This window comes from Pantherophis guttatus, chromosome 5 (genome assembly GCF_059756535.1).
Source record: "Pantherophis guttatus breed Tessera chromosome 5, ASM5975653v1, whole genome shotgun sequence".
Classification (NCBI taxonomy): Eukaryota; Metazoa; Chordata; class Lepidosauria; order Squamata; family Colubridae; genus Pantherophis; species Pantherophis guttatus.
Window position 1 is genome coordinate 25934280 of NC_142067.1, and position 21881 is coordinate 25956160.

The 21881-nt window shown below is 39.2% G+C and overlaps 2 protein-coding genes across 9 annotated transcripts in view; one reads left to right on the forward strand and one right to left on the reverse strand.

Moving 5' to 3' along the window:
* BRCA2 (BRCA2 DNA repair associated) overlaps positions 1 to 1157 on the forward strand; it is a 53250-nt gene extending 52093 nt beyond the window's left edge. For all 6 annotated transcript variants that reach the window (XM_087894762.1, XM_087894759.1, XM_087894764.1 and 3 more), the window contains one exon: positions 262 to 1157. In XM_087894762.1, the coding sequence (XP_087750888.1) occupies positions 262 to 723 (462 nt within the window). In that variant the 3' untranslated portion in view covers positions 724 to 1157. The remainder of the gene's footprint in view (positions 1 to 261) is intronic.
* Positions 938 to 20648, reverse strand: N4BP2L1 (NEDD4 binding protein 2 like 1). 3 transcript variants are annotated; one of them, XR_015734396.1, is made up of 6 exons: positions 19851 to 20647; positions 13185 to 13312; positions 9285 to 9373; positions 6509 to 6585; positions 3685 to 5660; positions 938 to 3193 (listed from the first exon to the last, which is right to left on the reverse strand). XR_015734396.1 is itself a non-coding variant. In XM_034411240.3 (5 exons), the coding sequence occupies exons 1-5, from the start codon at positions 19994 to 19996 to the stop codon at positions 3037 to 3039; spliced, it is 597 nt and encodes a 198-aa protein (XP_034267131.1). In that variant the 5' UTR covers positions 19997 to 20648; the 3' UTR covers positions 938 to 3036. The 3 variants fall into 3 exon arrangements, 2 of the variants coding, with proteins under 2 accessions (XP_034267131.1, XP_034267140.1); XM_034411240.3 differs by lacking the exon at positions 3685 to 5660 and having other exon boundaries at positions 19851 to 20648; XM_034411249.3 differs by lacking the exon at positions 938 to 3193 and having other exon boundaries at positions 3696 to 3922.
* Between the last annotated feature and the right edge of the window lie 1233 nt (positions 20649 to 21881).

A 21881-nucleotide genomic window follows, 5' to 3' on the forward strand; every position in this document is an offset into this window, starting at 1 on the left:
ACTAAAATATTTAAAATATTTTGTAATCTTATATAGTCATTGCTGAGAATTCTAGGAGTTTAGACACATCTCCAGGGCGTGTAGGCCAGGATTGCTGTCTTATACTGATCATTTAAATATCTGGTAGAGACATTTCCTAAGATTGCTTTGAAGGAAGTTATTTTAAAAGGATACATATCTAAAGAGAAAGACATTATTTAATTCAAATTTTTTTTGTGAATAAAAATAACAAACAACTCCTATTTTTGTTGTCTTTTAAAGATTACAATTCCCAACAGTGAACGAAGACATCAGAGTCCTTTGACTATTGGAAAGTCAGATATAAAACCATCCTTTTCTCTTGGATCTGCAAAAGTGACACCAGATTTTCAAGAAACTCCAAAGAACTATAAGAAACGAAAGGCAATGGATCTGCTCAGTCAAGTCCCTTCCCCTCCACCTGTGAAGCCAATCTGCACATTTATTTCACCACCTCTAAAAAAAGCATTTCAGCCCCCTAGAAGCACTTGTGCCCAGAGCAAAACTTCAGTTAAAAAAACTGAATGTAAGAATAACAAACATCCGCTTCTAAAGTTAAATGGGACTGATTTTGCTCCTGAAAACAATTTTGTTGCTGATGAAGAACTTGCAATGATAAATACTCAAGCCCTCTTAAGTAATTTTTCAGCAGAGCAAGGAATTGTATCTATGGGTGACACTGCACATGTGATATCCAGTACATGATGCTACAGTTTTTCGCAGGCTGATCATTCTGTCCAGCCTACCAATAAAAAAAAAGACATGCATCCGGGAAATACCAAAAAAAAATAATTCCTATACAGGAAAACAGAGTTCATTATTGTATAGGAAATGTTACAGAGGCAAAGAAAATGTCACTGTTAATATAGTTTATATTTAATGTGTGAATTACCTTTTAAAACTCTGAACGTTGTAAATGTTTGTTTAGATTTGTTTATTATACGTTTTAGCTCAAAACAAACATTTTAAGACACTTCAGTAAGAACTTGCAAATTCCTGATATGTAAGCTACAGGTACATTTCTGGGTCAGAAGTTATTAGTTTCAAATTTTTATCTCAAATATTCAATGCATCTTACATCAAAGTTAGCTTTTGAACAAATGGCTTAACAGAAGAATACATAAAAAGGTTGCACAAAAGGATTTTTCTCGTTTTTCTTTCCTAAAGATGCTGTATAAACGGCTATTCTAAACAGTGTTATATGTATCAGAGGTTGTCAAAGGGACTAGTGCCCAAAATTATATGAACGTATTGTTTTATCAAATGTGAATATTAAAGTAGCATCAAATTATCCTCTTCCCTAAAAAGAACAAAGAAAATGATCCCTCATCCTTTAATATTTACAATTGAGAATATCACCTGATCTATATCTTATTACACTGGGGAAATTAATATAAATTATTTATTGCCAGTAAACAAATTCTGCAAAAAGATACAATATTATATTATATGATCTCTAAATCATAATGAAAAATATGTCCCTGAACACTACTCTATCTTTATAAACCAGTAGCAGTTTTTAAATATGAATAAAATGATCATTATCTGTGTTTGGATAAAATAGCCAAAATTTCATAATAAATCTATATAATATCCATGATAAAGAATTCCTGGCATATTTAATTATATCTTAATTGTTTGATATACTTCACGAATTTCATTGGACTCGGGGTACCTAAAATTGGAACCTGTTGTTAGATTAGTCTCCCTAAAATAGAATAAACATTTTTTTTTAAAAAATAGAATGTTCTGGCTAATTTTTAAAGAATAAATAGAAACCAGATCAAGAGAAAAAGAATCCAGTTTTTGTTACAAAGTGAAAAAGTTTTACGTTTTTTCTTCTGAAAAGTTTATTCTTTCAATATTAATAGCAGCTGTAGTAATTTCAATATTTTTGTTTTAGTCAGTATCTAGTTCTTTATGCTGGCTTCTGACTCATCTAAGTATTTATTACTTAATAGGAAAGTTGAGATGCATCTTGCTTGTTTCACAAAACCCAATTCTACAAAATTTCCATTTTTGTAGAGTAAAAATAAAAAATTGAGGCTGTGCTTTTGCTCTGTACTATTTTATGTTAGCAAATTACTACCAGATATATAAAATCCATCAGAACCAGGATTTCAAAAATAGGTATCTAATGAAGCACCTCATCTCTTTGAACAATACACTGAACAGGTTTTTCAGTTTTTTATACAATGTTTTTTGGGGTTTTTTTAAAATCAAAAATCAGAAAAGTAAAAGCCACATACTATGGCTACATATTTTAAAAACATAGAATCTAGAACATAGAAACTATAGGACTTAAGAAACAAGATCTTATGTTAAATACTACTTAACCACCATTACAATTTATCTGTACAAGTTCTGAGGATTTCACAAATCTATACTGGTTTTGGGAGCAGTTTCAGGTTTACTTATCCTGCAGCTCAAAAGCTTCGCCCACACCCATTCCTAAAATGCTTGGTTCTGGTTCTTTTGAAAGCTCAAGGCTTCTAATACACTGAACATAGACTTAGACACTGGTAAAGGCACAAATAGAAAAGGTTTCTGCCATTGGATTGGAGTCCTATTTTTGGTCTTAGTGACAAAACAAACATATTTACGACTACTGCTACCACAGAACTGCTCTTCTTAATATATGAGGATTTGGGAAATGATATCTCATATATCATAGTTAGAATTTTAATGCCAACAGTCAACAAGGTATTTGGCTGACATGTAGACCTAAATAGGTGCCACCCTGTAATTTTTTGTGAATATAAAGCCTAGTATGAAAATGGTTGCAGAAAAGAATAAATTAAAAATGTGAAAACGCAACAATGAGATTATGGTTTATGTTTAAATTATTTCTTCTATAATTTTCTTTAAAATCTGCAAGAATTGTGGAACATCAAGACCTACTTTAGTTCAATAGAAAAATAGAAAATTGCTAAGAATCTAAAACAATATACAAATTGATAAAATCTATAAAATCCCACTAAAATCTCCCACTAGGTTTCCCATTAAAATCCTTCAATTTCATGATCTATTCATTCTGTTGTTGGAAAAATAACGTCCAGAATTGCGGTATCTGGCTGGTTCTTCAGAATGAAGCACTGAATGGAAGGTAACATTATGCTCATATTCATCTTTCATCCATCGTATTTTCTCAAATGAAACACCGTGATGATTACGTCTATAAAAAAAAATGTAAAAATAGGTCAAGGAAAGCATGAGAATATTAATTGCCCCTGATCCATGCATTAGTTTTCCTTGTATGATTTTGAACCTGTATGAAACTGATCCATACAGATTCCTATATGTAATCAGGAATTAGTCCATTAAATGCATATATGGATTTGGTTGAGATATGATTATATACTGATTAAGAGACCAATAGATTCACTTTCTCTAATATTGAACTCAACTACATCCAACACCTATGTGATCAAACTGACCACTGAGAAGGGTCCTTTTCAGCAAAGTAATCCCCAGATTCTCCCAATGGACTGTGGAATGGTCCAGAAGTGGGTTGATACAGTGCAATGTGCCCAGAGACTGAGTCAATTTTGCTGGCCACACCCCCACTTGTGTCTGTTGGGCCCAGTTTTTGACTCAGTCGTCTGACAGAGACATCTTTTTCTGTTGCTCCTGTTTCATCCACTTCTGGACAATTCTGGACAGTACCTTACTAGATCAGGGTTTTTTTTCTCCCTCAGTAGCTGTTCCCTTGCTTGAGATTTGTGCTGGCAAGTTCAGTGTGACTGATAGCGCCACCAAATGCCTGGAGTGGCTCGGGCTGCCTCCTACGGCCACGGCCGTCTGGTCATTTGTAAAGGGTCAATTCTCCTCTGTGGGCCCGATTCTTGCTCCCCTCCGATCCTTGCGACCACGTCGGATATCGACGCCGTTTAAATTGCTTGGGCTTCGGCGCCGCAGATTATCACAGAAGAAAGAAAAAGGCTCCAAGTTAGATTCAATTTTATTTTTAGTAACTATCGGATACTGACTAGAGGGAAGGAAAAGAACCAGTCGTTACAGCAAGCCTCTAGTCCCGTGATGGTGAACCTATGGCACATGTTATGTTATGTTAATTTTATTTATATACTGCCCTTCTCCCGAAGGACTTGGGGCGGTGTACAGCCAATTTAAAAACAAATATACAGACATCATCATTAAAAAGTAATTAAAATCAATTAAACAGTTTCGGCTAAAATTTAAAACCCCAAGTTAAAACTCCAATTTAAAACCACTTAAATAGGCAGCCCCGCCTGTCGGAACAGTAGGGTCTTGAGGGCACAGCAAAAAACCCGGAGGTCAGAGATTGTACGTATTTCTGGGGGCAGTTCGTTCCAAAGGGCAGGAGCTCCCACAGAGAAGGCTCTCCTCCTGGGTGTCGCCAGCCGGCATAATTTGGCCGACGGTACCCTGAGGAGTCCCCCTCTCTGGGAGCGAACTAGTCGGTGGGAGGCTATCAATGGCAGAAGGCGGTCCCGTAAATACCCTGGTCCTATGCCATGGAGCGCTTTAAAACTGGTAACCAACACCTTGAATTGCACCCGGAAGACCACTGGGAGCCAGTGCAGCTCGCGCAGGAAGGGTGTTACATGGGCACAACAAGTTGCGCCCATAACCACCCGCGCAGCTGCATTCTGGATCAGTTGGAGCCTCCGAGTGCTCTTCAAGGGGAGCTCCATGTAGAGAGCATTACAGTAGTCCAGCCAGGAAGTGACAATGGCGTGACCGACCGTGCGTAGGGCGTCCCGGTCTAGAAAGGGACGCAACTGGTGGATCTGGCGAACCTGATAAAAAGCCCCCATGGCCACGGCCGTCATGTGCTCTTCTAAAGACAGCCGTGCATCCAGGAGGACACCCAGATTGTGAGCCCTCTCTGTGGAGGGCAAAGATTCACCCCCAAAAGTCAGCGATGGCACCAGCTGACTATACTGGGACGCCGGAAGCCACAGCCACTCGGTCTTAGAAGGGTTGAGTCTGAGCCTGTTTCTCCCGATCCAGACCCGCACGGCCTCCAGGCAGCAGGACATCACATTAAGGGCATCATTGGGATGGTCTGTACCACAGGTGGCACGCAGCGCCCTCTGGGCACCTGAGCCATTGCCCCAGTTCAGCTCCATCACGCATCTGTGCACACCTCCCACCGGCCAGCTGGTTGCGCATGCACGGAGGGCGGGGCACATGCACGGGAGGCGCACATCATTGCATTTTGGGGGTTCAGGCGCACATTCACACACGTTCGCACATACTTTGGGCATTCCGTCCGGAAAAGGCTAACCATCACCACCCTAGACAATTTAATATGTTCAGTACAAGCAGAAAAAAAATTGATCTACTGAAGAAAGGTAGAGAGTTATCAGACTATCTGTATGAACTTTAACACTGGATTTCAGAACATTTTTGTTATTCTAATTAAAAAAAACATGAACACATCAGTGATGATTGGCTATAGGAAAGAACCTGAAATAAAAACATGTTACAGAAAAATAGACCCATTCTTGATCATTTTATAGAACACCACATGGGTGTCAAACTCGCGGCGTCACACTGCCATGTGACATTTCGCGATGTTTTTCCCCTTCACGGAGCTGGAGTGGGCATGGCCTCTGTGTGATACATCCAGCCCACAAGCCGCCAGTTTGATATCCCTGGGATAGAAGATAAATAATGGGTTTAAATTATACAAAGGCTATTTCAGATGAATCTTGCGCAAAAAATCTGGGTAGTAAGAATTATTCAGCAATGGAACCAATTGCCAAGAGACGTGATGTGATTTGCTTCACCAGGTAGGAACCATCAGATTGTAATGTTTTAATTAAGATTCCTGCCCTGAGCAGAGGGTTGAACTCAGTGGTCTAAAGAGTCCCTTCCAAATCTATGAATATAAAGCTCCTGATATGCTTTGTGTGAGGTAACTTTGGACACAAAAGAAATAAAATTCATGCTTTCTCAATGGAAGCTTTTGGTCCTAACTTTCTCACTTTTAGGAGATTAATACAAAGATTAACATTAACAAGAAGATCATACTTCTTCAGAAATCATGCCAAATAATTATCAATTTAAAAATAACATTTAATTTTTCCCAGATTTTTTATTTTCCAAATCTCATGTTTTTAATTATTACTGCAAGTTTATCTTTAAATACCAATGTTTGCTATTTGCAAATTGCTGTATTTACAAGATATTTTCAAATACTGAAAATTATGTTTAAAATGGGATATATACTCCATTTCTGATTCATGAGATATAGTACTGACATGGCAATCTGTCTTCATCGTAGTTTCAAGGTCACAATTTTTGCAATATATCCAAGAAACTACACTACTATATACATAAGCAGGATGAATATTTAGCTATCTCCAACTAGACTAGTAGAAACCAACTTTCCTACATGCTGTTTCTCAGGACAAGCCTCTTGCCTAAATCAGGATTCAGATCAATCAATGATTACAACAATGGTCTGCCTCATTTTTCTACATTTGGTTGTAAAATGTACCTAGCTAATTCCCGAACATGGAACTTCCAACGTGTATCTGGCTCCCGAAATATAACTTCATATCTGTTTTCAAGTGCCTGGAAAACAACAACAACAAATTGTTATAATGCTACAATTTTAGAAAATACTATCATGTTTTAATCTATTAAGCAGTGTTTTCCATATTTTTCTCTACCATGAGGGAGAAAAAAATACCAAAGATTTGAGTTGCACAACCTGATTACTGAATAAACCCAATACACTGATTAATAAACTGCATACCACACACCAATCCACCAAAAAATAAAAGTTAAAAGCAGCATGTTGTGAGAATGTAGCTCATACAGCTGCAGCAGACTTGGTTAAGTAGGTTGTACTTTCTTCTCAAGCATGTTAATCTTCACTATCCACATTTTATGAGTGCCTAAAAAGAGTGTTTTTTATTTGACATGAATCCACAGCATACAGAAAGGCCCTCCTAATTCCTTTTCTTGGAATGACTAATTCAAGTTCCCCCAGCACTTCCTGAAAGGACTATCCATGAAATAATCATTTAGAGAGTACTGTACTGAGTTCTAAATGAAATGGACATTCTCACAAAAGTTGTTAGTCGTAAGAGGCATTGCCTCATGCATTTTAACTGTTTTAAGCATAGAAACTAGATCTTGGTGGTTTATACATCAGGATTTATTTCCAGGCTAGTAAAGTCAGCAGATTTACTAATCTAGTCATATACCTACTGCTATTGGCTTTGACTGGATGGATTGACATTAGAAGTGCCGGATCAAGTCTGCTGTTATCTAAGCACATTGTTCAGGATTGCAGACCCATGGCGAACTCTGTTGCAGGACAAAGCACATTACAGCCGATTAACTTCTAATGTTGCGAGCATAGGCTGCAAATACAGAGATCACTATGAATGCCAGAGTGGGAATTCTGGCGTATGTTTGAATGGACTTCAATGGATATGGATATTCCGTGCGTCCTTTTGAGTGAGATTTGATTGGATTGAATTGAGTTGAGCTTCAGGATACAATTATGTGCAGATGTTATTAAATTTTTGTTGTTTATTTTCCCATGTTGTTACTGTTCATGCAAGAGTTAATTAAGCAGCAGCATTTTTTGCAGCAAGGTAACAGAGACAGTTCATCCTGAATGGATGACTGACTTTAAAAAAATCATTTTTGCTTTAATTTGCCTAACAGTGCAATGGTAATCTATAAAAAATAACTACAAGGAATAATTCTTTCCATGACCTCCTGAGACTTATTTTTAACGATTTGAAAATAAAATAATCTGCCCAATTCTTTTGTAAATTGGGTTTTTCTTTTTGAGTAGCATCCCATCCAACCTTGTATTCCTGGGATGAAAAGCAAGAGAAGTTCCCACTGTTTTCAATGACTGGAATACTTGAAATGTTTTATTAAAGTACAGCAAATTATATTCTGCCAAACAAAGCAGGATTGTTTTGTTGGAAGCTTAAGCAAAATATGTTTTGTAATCCACATAGAACACATCTTCTATTATTTACTGTATTTCTCAGAATTATTTATTCAAGCATGACTATACTATACTATTCATACTTTTCCTAATTTTTTGTCAGTAAATTTCAGTATGATTTTTCATGATTTTTCTAACTACTCACCATTAATTATGTAAGACTTTTCATCATCAATGCATTATGAATAAGACAGCAAACAAAAAAAATCCAACATTGCTATTGAGTTATCTCAAGGACTTTAAAATATTGCTTCTCAAGAAAAGAAGCAAAGCTGGTTAGACATGCAGTAATCTTTAAATTGCTCTCAAAACAGACGATTGTGAGCTAGGAATATTGAAACAATTACCTGTTGATACTGTAGGTGCTGTCAAAACTATATTAAAAAAAATGATTGGAAATTTGAATTAGCAGATTACATTCATAAGTGATTTTTATTACTAAGAGGGACAGAGATTCTATTTAACTGGTGTGCCAAGCAGCATCTAAAGGAACATTGGCAGATATCTGGTTGGCCAGTGAGTGAAATGCAAGACTAAGAGGAGCTTAGACTATGCTTATGTCCTTAAGCACGTTCAGCTGGTATTTCACTCAAATTATTTGAATGCTAAGTTAGCACCAATGGTAACACAACGGAAGGAAAACATAGCATTTCTTACAACTTGCTTTAAACTGAAAGATAGTCTGTAGCACTATCAAAAAGACACTTTTGCCTCCATAAAGTCCTTAGTATCTCCCTTAAAAGAGCTTAGAGTGCCAGAAAGATCTGTATTTTAAAAGAACAGCTACCAATCAGAAAGTATCTGATACGCTAAAGATTTGGCTCAATATAAGATAATTTCATATTTTAATTTAAAAAGTGATTGCATTGATTGCAAGATTTATACTGGCCTAGAAACAAATATTCCACAAAAGCTGGAACTATGCTTTCAGTGTCTCCGTAAAGCAACATTCCTTTCAACTGTGCATGATTCCCGAGAATGTTCTCAATTTTAAGAAAAAGAGCTAAATGTAACCTAAAAAAGAAGGCTGGATTTATATTGGATGGTGTACCGATCTATTGCCTTCCAAATGCCCATAAATCCCATCCAATTTATTATGGTTGCAATATTGCCAAGTTGGAGAATGCAGTTCAAGGAATTGGACAACGTGTTGAACAAGAATTCAAGCAGAAAAAAAATGGTATTTGAAAACATTATGGACATTACAGATTCTTCAAATTTCCTCCCTAATTTGATAACGATAAAGTTACAGGTTTCTTTTTAGCCCGAATTACAAAGAAGTCACAATATTACATACCATTATCGCATATGGCTTCATTTCCCAAGCGTGGATGTTGGTATTATCAATTATAACTGGGGATTTCCCTTTCTTCATAGCTTTACGTGCTGTGATATAATAAGGTATAGGTTTTTATTAGGTGAAATTAGTTAACGTTTATCTAGATAATTATATTAAATCCTTCAGATAATAAAAGAACTTGAGATTTCCAGGGCCTGTAGCACAGCTGCAAATCACTAAGCTAGGATTGTTTGGGGGATTGTCTGCAACAGAAATATTGGTTATTTACATTACAAATAAGTATGATATATAATTAGCAAAGGACTTTCAAAAAACAGGGCTTTATTCCTTTCATATTTTTTGGCATTATATGTTCAGCTTATTTCCCATATGCCATATATATAATACTACAAAATTGAAACAGAAAAGGAAGAACACATTAAAACTGGAAATAATAATATTACTGTAGTACAGAAAAGCTAAATTGAGCTTTCTTAATAGAAGAAAAGTCAACTACTGTCATAATGAATAATAGTAAATAAATCTCACTAGTTATTCTACAGAGAGCTGCAGGGATAGGAACTATATTTGCAACTCAAAGATTCCCAACCTCTGAATGTTGCCATATGATATTAGACAAAAGTAGAAGGCCAACCTAATAAGTCAGCCTCCAGACATTTAGCAACAGACCTGACTTTTAACATACATGGCAAAGTGGGGTCACTAGGGCCCATTATACTAGTGCTGCTACTGAGCAGTGATATTTTTAAATTATGAGACCTCTTCAGGGAAATATAATTGGCACTGTTTTTTCCTATTCTGATCTACATTATACTTCTATTTGTCCATTTGGTCTGGTAGCACCAGATAGTGCCAGATAGGCACTATCTAGATCCGTGCCAGTTGGGCTTCAGAGCGGGTTACAGCACGGAAACGGCATTGATCGCATTGGCTGATGATCTCTGGAGGGCCCGGGACAGGGGTTGCTCCTCTGTCCTGGTCCTCCTAGATCTCTCAGCGGCTTTTGATACCATCGATCATGGTATCATGCTGCATCGGCTAGAGGGGGTGAGAGTGGGGGGCCCCGTGTTACGGTTGTTCTCCTCCTTCCTCTCTGACCGTACGCAGTCTGTGTTGACAGGGGGGCAGAGGTCAACCCCGAGGTTCCTCACTTGTGGGGTGCCACAAGGGTCAGTCCTCTCGCCCCTCCTGTTCAACATTTATGTGAAGCCGCTGGGCGAGATCATCTGTGGCTTTGGGGTGAAGTGTCAACTGTATGCTGATGACATACAGTTGTACATTTCAACCCCAGCCCACCCCAATGATGCCCTTGACGTGATGTCCCCTTGCCTGGAGGCCGTGCGAATCTGGATGGGGAGGAACAGACTCAGACTCAACTCCTCCAAGACTGACTGGCTATGGTTTCCGACGTCCCGATATAGCCAGCTAACACCATCGTTGGCTATTGGGGATGAGATCTTACCCCCCTCAGAGAGGGCTCGCAACTTGGGTGTCCTCCTGGATTCACGGCTGTCTTTAGACGATCATATGACGGCCGTGGCCAGGGGGGCTTTTTATCAGGTTCGCCTGATTTCCCAGTTGCGTCCCTTTCTGGATCGGGACGCCTTGAGCACAGTCACTCACACCCTCATCATTTCCCGTCTGGACTATTGTAATGCTCTCTACATGGGGCTCCCTTTGAGAAGCAACCGGAGGTTCCAACTGGTTCAGAATGTGGCCGCGCGAGTGATAATGGGGGTGACCCGTCGCTCCCATGTAACACCCCTCTTTCGTGAGCTGCACTGGCTCCCGGTAGTCTTCCGGGTGCGCTTCAAGGTGTTGGTTACCACCTTTAAAGCGCTCCATGGCTTAGGACCTGGTTACCTACAGGACCACATTCTGCCACTGTTTTCCTCCCACCGACCGACACGCTCCCACAGAGTGGGCTTCCTCAGGGTGCCGTCGGCCAACCAATGTCGACTGGCGACCCCCAGGGGGAGAACCTTCTTTGTGGGGGCTCCTGCCCTATGGAATGAATTGCCCCCGGACATACGAAGGATCCCCGACCTCTGCGCCTTCCGTCGAGCTCTGAAGACCCTATTATTTCAGCAAGCCGGTCTGACGGGATAAATGATTTTAAATTGGGTTTTAAAAGTGGTTTAAAATGGTTTTAATTGGAAGTTTTAATTTTGGCCAAAGATTGAATTGTTTTAATATGTTTTTTAAATTTTGTCTTGTATGTTGTTTTATCATGGCTGTTCACCGCCCTGAGTCCTTTGGGAGAAGGGCGGTTTACAAATATAATAAAAACTAAAACTAAACTAAAACCAGGCTAGAAACTGTGACTTCATGTCCTGCCTTAGAGACAAAAGCCAGATGGGTGACCTTGGGCTACTCACTCTCTCTGAATGAATTCACCTCACAAACTTGTTGTTATGGGGAAAATAGAAGGAAAAAGCGACATTAGATATGTTCACTGCCTTGAGTTGTTTATAAAAATAACAAAAGTGGGCTGTAAATTATATCTATAGCTCTATCTCTGTCTGTCTGTCTGTCTATCTGTCTATCTAATTTTGAAACTTAAGATGTTGGTGACTTTGATCTCCACTAATATCAGACTTTTTACTATAATTAATAATTTTTATTTTTCTATCTGTTGTAATTTTATGATATTAGTTTTAATGCTAAGCATATTGACTTGGAAACTCTTATGGACGAAAGACCAGTTAAATTATTGCTTTAAAAAATGTAAATGTGCTTGATCATAATGCTTCCATATCCTAATCAAGACATGCAATAGAAATATGCCATGTACAAAAATGATAAAAGTAAATATACTCTTCATACATTTTTCTTCAGCTAAGAAGTGATTAAATTTAAACTATATATCTATGTAACTAAATAGTTATAGACATAATGCTAGATTTTTCATTAGTTTATGAAAAATCTAGCATTATGTCTATATTTTTTAAATCCTCACATTGCTCCTATTTTCCTCACTTTTCAGCTTGCTGGAATTATCCAGAAGCTTTTTCATCATCTGCAATTTCTAATTCTAGAAAACAATTGTCATTGCATTTAAAATCAGCAAGTACATTAATTACTGATATAAGAATTCAGTTACTTCCTGTTCTGGCAAACTTCATGTTTAGGGTATAATACAGATAGGCAGTTTTTTTGTAGATGGGGTAGGCATGTATTAGACAAATTTTGATCAGGTAAGAGTTTATGATACCAAAATAATGTTACATCTTTTTGCATGTTTTTTTCACTTCAACATGTGGAATCTAAATTTCACTGCAATCTAGATAAATGGTTCTGCAAAAATAGGTCTAAGAAGCTGTTTGATTCCATACAGATCACAATTGCTTTCCCAGGATGTAGCAGGAAATGTTTGTATTGTTAAGTGTAAAGTACCTGGATTAATTGCATTATATTGAAAATAGTGCAAAGATAATGTATACTGGGAGTCAAAGTAGAAATGGAATGAACTTAAAAAAATTAAGTTCAAAGCAGATTTTTAAACCCAGATAACTCTTCAAACCCTAGTATATTTTTTGCCTCTGTTCTAGGCTCATGTTTCCAGATGGCCATTTCTGTCCTACAATTTATGAAAAATTGTAAGGGTCCAGGTTATTTTTCATCTACTTCTACCCATTTTTCAATATCATCCTAGAAGTCAATTGGAAGTTATCATAGACTTGGCAGAAGAAATCAATTTCTCACAGCCATACCAAACATAATGCAGTATAATGTTTAGCTTCCATATCAGAAAGTCTTTAAACAGTAAGCATATCAGCTTTCACTTCAGAATTAGGCTTATTCTGTTCTTAATTCTATTTGTTCTAATCAACTTTTAGAAAGCCACTTTGATGGAGTAGATAAAGAGGAATGTTGAGGAGAACCAGTCATACATGCCTCTTTCCTGGTTCCACTTATGTGCGTCTCCCAAACAATCAGGATTAAACTCATAGGTGCCATCTTCCATGATGAAATACTCGTCAGTACTAAAAATGACTGCATTAGGAAATTCACGTTTCAGTTGCCTGACAAGCAAAGAAAAAAGAACAAAGTGCTGATTGGTTATCATCATTGGATACAACAATGTGATGTCACAAGAGAAAAACTTCTACCACTTTGAAAATGCCATTTGGTGCAACTGTCAAATGCAATACTTTGATTTTTGCAAATTACTTGAGCAAACAAATGCATTTTTATAATTAACTACAGCTACATTATAGCAAAAGAAGAAGGGATAACAGAATGAGGTGGCTGGATGGAGTCACTGAAGTAGTAGGTGTGAGCTTAAATGGACTCTTCTGCCCCAGCTATGGACCCCAAAGAACGCAGAACACACAAAGTCTGTTCAAACCTTAGTTTACTAAATAAACCAGTTTTTTACAACGGCTGTTAATTAACTGCATTAACAGCCGCCAAGAATTCAAAGAATAATACTGAAAGCTTACTGTGGTTGGCAGAATGCCTAGACGCAATTTGCAGGAAGCTGATAAGATAAGCAAGACAAAACACGAAGGTATGTGAACTAAGTTGTTCCCTGCAAATTGTTTCAGTCGGTGTTCCTCCTTAAATAGGCTAAGGGAGTGGCCAATTAGCCCCAAGCCTTACTCCCAAGGAGACCTCCTCCTGAGGAGCCACTCCTGCCTTTTGGCAACTCTGCGCGCCCGTGCATCGAGAAAAGGCTCCTCCTCTTCGTCCTCTTCACTTAAGGGAGCTTCTGGAGGTTCTGAAGGCCCTGGCTGAATCCCCACCTCTAGCGCCACATCTTCTCCAGCCTCCTCATTGTCCGACTCGAGTGCCAGCTGCACAGACTGCTGGCTCAGCACCACATCAGCCTCCTCGCTGTCTGAATCAGCTACTAGCTGCACAGGCCGCATACGGGCCACAACAACTCCAGAGGATGGTAGAAGACAGGAAGGCCTGGAGGAACGTTGTCCATGGGGTCTCGATGGGTCGGACACGACTTCACAACTAACAACAACAACACATTATAGCAGGGCAGAGGTGTACAATCTAAAGCTCCTCTCCTCTGTTGCCATCAGAGGTCGTCCAATTTGCTGCCTGGTTATTACTGTGGAAAAAATGCAGAAATCATTCAAGTGGGTGTGTTCTGGAAAAAGCTGAAGATGGAGCTTTTCAGCCCTGATGCCATGAATTATTTGGGTGTTTTAATCATCTTATGTTTTTGTATTGTTATGAAGTGTGTTCATTTTTGTGAGGCACTGAGAGTCCTTAGAATTGTGGTGGGATATATAGTGGATTTGATGCATAAATAAATTTCTGAAACACTGTGTTTGTATTTGTTCTGTGCACAATAAGAGTAAAAATAACTTCTTAACTTGGATGATTATGATCTAAAATACACAGCATTTTAAATGTAGTTCTTATCACTGATTTTTGTTCATAAAAGTCAGCAGCCTATCTCTGAGCAGCAAGAGTTCCAAATTAAACAAGGGAAGTAACTTCCTTCACATATAAAGCAACAAAGACAAATTCCCTGTGTGTCTAATCACACTTGGCCAATAAAGAATTCTATTCTGTTCTGTTCTGTACAGAAACTGAGTACATTGGATATATATCACATAAGGGTATAATGTTGCCATAATTCCTGGCATATACAGAAACAATGGAAAGGAAAATACAGTATATTTGCAAACTAAGCTGACAAAAGCAGATGGTCCCTCATTTCAGGACAAATGTACAATCAAAAGAACTTCCGTATTTTTCGGAGTATAAGACACACTTTTCCCCCCATAAAAGAAGCTGAAAATTTAGGTGCGTCTTATACTCCGAAAGTAGCTTTTTCGAAGCTTTTTTTTCAGCCCTAACGAGGCGCTAGCAAGTGAAGCAATCTCCCCCTGCTTTGCCTGTTTTTCTCATTGCTTCTCTCTCCAAAGATCAGTTGTGCTTTAGAAGCTATTTTTTATCCCCAAGCAGGGGATAAAAAGCATGCGTGCGTGCTCAAAACCAGCAAACTAATGTGCTGAACCTGACCAGACTAAGAACGTTAGCCAGATGAATACCTGGTAGGCAGATTTTTTTTTTCCTATTTTCCTTCCCAAAAACTAAGCTGTGTCTTATACTCTGGTATGTCTTATACTCCCCAAAAATATGGTATACTTCGTATGCAATTCCTTTCTACAACTCCAAAAAGCTATGCAATGTAATCTTTACATGTCTACCCAGAAGCAGAATTGAAATCAAACCCTTCTGAGAAGCATCAAGTTGGAAGACTGAAATCTCACAATTCCTAAATCACAATACTAGAACAAATAATCAGCATGGAGAGTTTACTTGGGGAGAAGAAAATAGCACCACATAGACAGTATTAGGAATACCAACACATATCTGTTGAGTTAAAGTGTTATCTGTTCTGGGCATATCTTTGTGAACCCAGATAACTGCAGTATGGTTAATAAATGATTCTTAAACAATGGTTTAGTACACTTAGATCATTCTGCTGGATTTCTGGGGCAAGTTTCACTCTGTATTTGAAGGATACAATGCCAGTTGAATTTTTCTCCTATTCAAAAGGTCTTGAAAGAGTGGTATATTGTCTCCATCTATGACACAGCAGATAAAGCACTAACTAATCTTGGCTGAAATCAAAAAAGCTAGGTTAGTGTAAGGTCTTGCCTCTCCAATCTTCCCAAGAAAACAGGACTCTTGAAATTGCAGTTGTTCCAAAAGGAGCTTTTATTGAAAGGTTTGTGATAACAAGAGATCTAGGCAGAAACTGAAGCTTCTCACTTGTCCTTCCCTCATGTGCTTTGGAGAATGGGTTGAACCCAGGGGTGAAATGCTCCCAGTTCAGACCGGATCACTCAATCCGGTAGCGATGGTGGCGGGTGGTTCGGAGAACTGGTAGCAAAAATCCCTGCCCCCCCATGCCCAGCTGAGCTGCGCAATCATCAGAGGCTTTTTTTTTACTTTTAAAAGCATTTTTTCTACAACCTCTTCAGCCGAAAAAATGCTTTTCAACGTTTTTAAAAAAAGCCTCTGATGATCATGCGGCTCAGCTGGGATCATCAGAGGCTTTTGATGGCCGTGACCGGGAGGATTTTTCGTCAGGTTCGCCTGATTCGCCAGTTGCGTCCCTTTCTGGATCGGGACTCCTTACGCACGGTCACTCATGCCTTCGTCACCTCCCGCCTGGACTATTGTTAACACTCTTTACATGGGGCTCCCCTTGAGGAGCACCCGGAGGCTCCAACTGGCGCAGAGTGCGGCCGCGCTGGTGGTAATGGGAGCGACATGGCGCTCCCATGTAACACCCCTCCTGCGCGAGCTGCACTGGCTCCCAGTGGTCTTCCGGGTGCACTTCAAGGTTTTGGTTACCACCTTTAAAGCTCTCCCTGGCTCAGGACCTGGGTACTTGCGGGACCGCCTACTACCACCAATAGCCTCCCACCGGCCGGTACGCTCTCATAGAGAGGGGCTCCTCCAGGTGCCGTTGGCCAAACAATGTCGACTGGCGGCCCCCAGGGGGAGAGTCTTCTCTGTGGGGGCACCTACTATCTGGAACGAGCTCCCCCCGGAGATACAGAGGATCCCGGATCTGTGCGCCTTCTGCCGCGCTCTAAAGACCTTTTTATTTCACCAGGCGGGCCTGGCCTAACTTTCTCCCTCTTTTTTAAACAATTTTAATTTTAATATTTTAATATTTTTAATATTTTTAATACTCAAAGTTTAAATTTGTTTTAAATTGATTGGGGTTTTAATCTGTCTGGGCCAAACTATTTAATTCAATTTTATTTCTGCTTTTTAAATTTTGTATGTATGTATTTTATTGTTGGCTGTTCACCACCCTGAGTCCTTTGGGAGTAGGGCGGTATACAAATCAAATAAAAGTAAAAAGTAAAGTAAAAGCATTTTTTTCTGCAACCCCACCACCAAGCCACGCCCACAGAATCAGTAGTAACAAATTTTACATTTCACCACTGGTTGAATCCCTGTTCTGTGTGAATACTGGAACACAGCTATCATGTCAACCCAGTCCTTTTCTTTAAACTAGACGTATCCAGCCCTCTAATCATCTTTGCTGTTCTTTGCACTCTTGAGTCTCGACATCTTTTTTCTATCATGGTGATCAAAACTGGACGCAGTATTCCAAGTGTGGTCTTACCAAAACAGTATAAAATAGTACTAACACTTCACATGATCTTTATATTATCCCTCTGTTAATGCAGTAAAAGGCTGTGTTGGCTTTTTTGGCAGCTGCAGCACATTGCTGGTTCTTACTTAAGTGGCTGTCCACTAGAGTTCTGAAATTACTCAACAATTAGTGCTGTTTAGCCAGATACTACCTATTCTATACCTGTGCCTTTGGTTTTTGTTAGCCAAGTATAAAAATTCCTTTCTTAAACTCGTAATACATATTTTATAAAGATAGCACAGCTTTCTTTTCATGATGCATTAAGGTTTGGCTTTTCTTCAATGCCCTTTTCCATTTAGGGATTTGAGATAGAGGCCCCCAATACTTATCCCTATATTCAATTATCCACATGCCTTGATTCTCTCTTTTCAGGAATATGTTTCCAAAATGCATTCCATTTTGGCATAGAACAGAAAATGAAAATTAAATTTAGGACCTGTTCTGTCTTTATAACTACTAAACAGAACCTTCTGCTAAACAGAACAGGCCTTCTTTTACATTAAAATCCTGAAGATTAGTACACCTGAATTGTGAAATATAGATCAAATATAATGAAATATACGGTCAAAGGGAAAATAGCAGTACTTTCAATTTGTCAAATTTTATGGAATTACTCTTATGCTGTGCATTTCCTGGCATTTTATTCTCCACTCTCCCTTTTATTTATTTCAATTCATCACATATATGGATACCTTTATACTATTACTATTAGTTGTTGATTTAGGTTGATTTGTGAATATTTGCATAATTTTGAAAGATCAGTTTGGCATGTTTTGTTTTATTATCAAAATTATAGATTTTGTTCAGCCAGTAAAGCAAAATAATTTTTGAAGACTGTTTTTTCTTAAATAGAGTCAGTATTAAGATAAACCACAAATTACAATTCTACGACTAGACTAGATTTTTTTATTGGCCAAGTGTGATTGGACACACAAGGAATTTGTCTTGGTGCATATGCTCTCAGTGTACATAAAAGAAAAGATACGTTCATCAAGAATCATAAGAGACAACACTTAATGATAGTCATAGGGTACAAATAAGCAATCAAGAACAATAACAATATAAATCGTAAAGATACAAGCAACGAAGTTACAATCATACAGTCATAAGTGGGAGGAGGTAGGTGATAGGAACGATGAGAAGATTAATAGCATAAATATAAATAGATGCAGCTATTTATCATACTCCTATTGCTCATCTTTTAAATCTGCTTCTTGTTATGCTCCTTCAGTTTAGTAAATAAGAATTAAAACTGTCAATTATGGAACTTTTGCAGAAACCATTAGAACAGAAGTGAAGGAAGTGAATTAAAAAATAAACAAACTGGCATTATTAGCACATGACAAAATGTACACTTCCTCGTATACAAACAGTGACCTTTTGATATGCATGCAGAATAAAACATTTATGACAAAATAGCTGCTACCTGCAGAGAAACAGTGGCTCTGACAGGATTCAGCTGCCAATCTAAAATTTAAATAACATGCAGAAAATATATTAACTAATTTCACTGGACTCAATACTAAAGTATTGTATTCAGTGGAAAGAATAAATATTCCATTTTCACAGTGCATTTTCGCAATCACTTCTCCAAACAGGTATCATTTCTAACAGGTGGGTGGGAATTGCCCCTTCTGATAGTTGCATAGTCCGAGGGGAAAAGTCACACATCACCTTAGGGCAGTGTTTCTAACCTTGATAGCTTGAAGTCCACCCATCTTCAAGCTACCAAGGTTGAGAAACACTGCCCTAGGGCAACCCAAACACAGCAGTGCGACTTTGCCAAACAAGTTCCAGAGTTTGAAGAATGGATGGCACACAAATTTCAGCTATAAAAATGGGCGTTCTCATCGACCCACCTAACTAAGGCTGCTTCCTTATATTTACTAGTTCCTCATCACGTCTAGGCTTTCTGTTGGTGCTTATCACTGTAGTGCAGACCTAAGATGGCCCCTTGAGGGCAAAGTACCCTTCCCATCACCCACTCTCCCTATTATTCTCTGCTTTCCCTGACTGGCTCCGACTTCTCTCCTGGCCACCATTAATGGTATTTCCCCACCCCCAGCATTGCTGTTCCTTTAAGTTTAAGATAATACACTCCAACAGATTTATGAGAGGGTGGGGGAAAACCCCAAAAGCGGAACTACGGCTCCTATCTGGTCGTACCACGCCCAGCGACTTAACCGCCTGCCTCGTTATCAACTCGGGCCAGGCGGTTTCGGCTGCGGCGGCGCTTCCCGTCTACAACCCCTCCAGGCGTCGAATAACTCCTGGAGACCCTCGAAAGTTGCCCTTCGCGCCGCTCGGCGCCCCTCCGCTGACCCCCCCCCCGCACTAAGTTTCTTTTTTTCCCCTCCCCCAACCTGAACCCGGCGCGACCTCCCGAAGGGCTGCACCTGGGACAGGCTTACCTGGCCAGAGTACTTTTGCCTGAGCCGGGCAGGCCGCGGAGCAAATAGAGGCTTTTGCTGAAGCGGCGAGCGTGGGGGCTGCCTTGGGAGCGGCGGGGCTGCTGGAGGCTGAGGCCCCCGAAGGCGCGAACCAGACTATCTTCCATAACGGCAGCACGGCGGCGGCAGCAGCTGCAGCCTCTTCATCTCCGGCGGCGGCTGAGCCTTTCGGAGTCACCTGGTGGTGTTTACAATGCCCATCGGCCGCGTGACTTGAGATGGGCAGCGCCGCCCCGCTCTGCTCCGCCCTCGTTTCCCCGGAGCAGAGTGAGGGCCGCGCCAAAGAAGCCGGCCGAAAGCGAAGATGATGCATTGGACGCCCCTCCTCCTCCCCCTCCGAGGACGGCTCTTTGGAGGGAAGGCCGGCCTGTGGCACTTTTGCCGGAAGACTATAGAGTCGGTCCCGGCTAACTAACGTGTAAAACCCCTCGCTGAGGAGGGCCCTCGGTCAGGAAAAGTCCAATCCGATGGAGGCTCCCGCGAAGTCAGCTCGGTCACGGTCCGTGGGATCAAGCAGTTGAATGGGCTTGGCGCTTCCCCCCAAGCTATCTATCCAGTAACTAGGCAGCGCTTGGCTTACCATATATTGAGCAAAGCAGCTGTTTGGGATTGCAGGCTCCGATAGTGGGACGTTGGAGCCCCCAGCTCTGGCTGCAGAAATCCGGGCAACCATTAGGTGGCGAAGAGTGTTTTGTTTCTGGGGAGTGAAGTCCCGCTCCGGAGACTGGGTGAGCTCTATTAAGGAGCCACCGCACAGCATAGCCATACTGGCAAGCGCTGAATAATTTGCCTAAATTGCGCACGGTACCTATTTGTCACATTCTCTGCCATCGGACAGCGGCTGATACCTTTCGTAACTTAATTTAGTTTTGAATGTGTTATTGGGAGTTATTATAAAAAGTCACCCGGATCGTTTCTCTATATACTGTACATTTCAGCTTGCACAACTACTCTGTATGCAGTTTATCATTTAATCCTAGCGTTTATTTTTTTCCCATGCCAATCAGTCTGTTATCTGTTTATAGTTACTGTTTATTATACTGTAACAAAAATGTTACAGTATGTAAATACAATATTTTAAAATATCCACTGGTTATTTTGCAATTGATGAGCTTATCTCTTTACTTATTTACTTATCTCTATCAATAAGTTACTTACTTATCTCTATCTGGAATTGGATCATTTTGAGTGAGTGGATGGAAAAACAAACAAAGGGTTTCCTATTACAACTAGTAAAAGTATTTAAAACATTTTGTTATATTTGTTAAAGTAGATAAAAGTAGTTGGTGCTGTAACATAATACCGTACTCATTTAGTCAGAATTGGTAATTTCTTCTAAATATTTTGGAGATGAAAATTCTTTAAAATATTACTATCCGACTTCCAAATGATAAATATGTTTTAGATAGTAATTATATGTTCTCATATTGGCTCTTTTCTTGACAGTAGAATATTTTAGATACTAGGGTTTATTGTATTTTGCTTCATATTTATTAATAGAACTAGTTGATTATGAAGTTACAATGTATGAACAGAGAATATAAATTATTTTTAAACAGATTCATCAACAATTTTTTGTATTTATTTATAGAATTGTTTCGTTTGCCAATCTTTTTTAATTTTTCTATACTATATTGGTTATTTTATTTTTCTTTTCCAGCCATTAAATATTACTGGTTATCCAGTATTATTTAACTACTACAGCTACTTCTACCTCTTCCCCTTCTCCCCCTTCCCTCTCCTTCTCCTTGTTCCCTTAGAGTTCTATTTATTGTTCTTATAATGAAGTAGCCAGTTATCTCTTTATGTACTTGAATTGTACCAGAACAATATACTATGTACTATTTAACCTGAAAGTAAACTACTGCACAACTAAATGCCCATCAAGTTGCAATTCTATTTGTGTACAAAGGTCTTGTGTTTTATTGTAGGAGTTGGAATTTACCACTTGTACTCATAGATTAAATTAATGAAAATATAATTTAGAAATAA

What these genes read in the sequence shown, in the direction of transcription:
- N4BP2L1 (XM_034411240.3), bottom strand. Translation starts at nt 19,996, where the DNA reads ATGGAAGATAGTCTGGTTCGCGCCTTCGGGGGCCTCAGCCTCCAGCAG. An exon ending in TAAGTGGAACCAGGAAAGAG is followed by an intron (nt 9,374 to 13,184) that starts GCATGTATGACT and finishes ATTATATCACAG; the next exon opens with CACGTAAAGCTATGAAGAAA. An exon ending in CATGTTCGGGAATTAGCTAG is followed by an intron (nt 3,194 to 6,508) that starts GTACATTTTACA and finishes TTTTTTTTATAG; the next exon opens with ACGTAATCATCACGGTGTTT.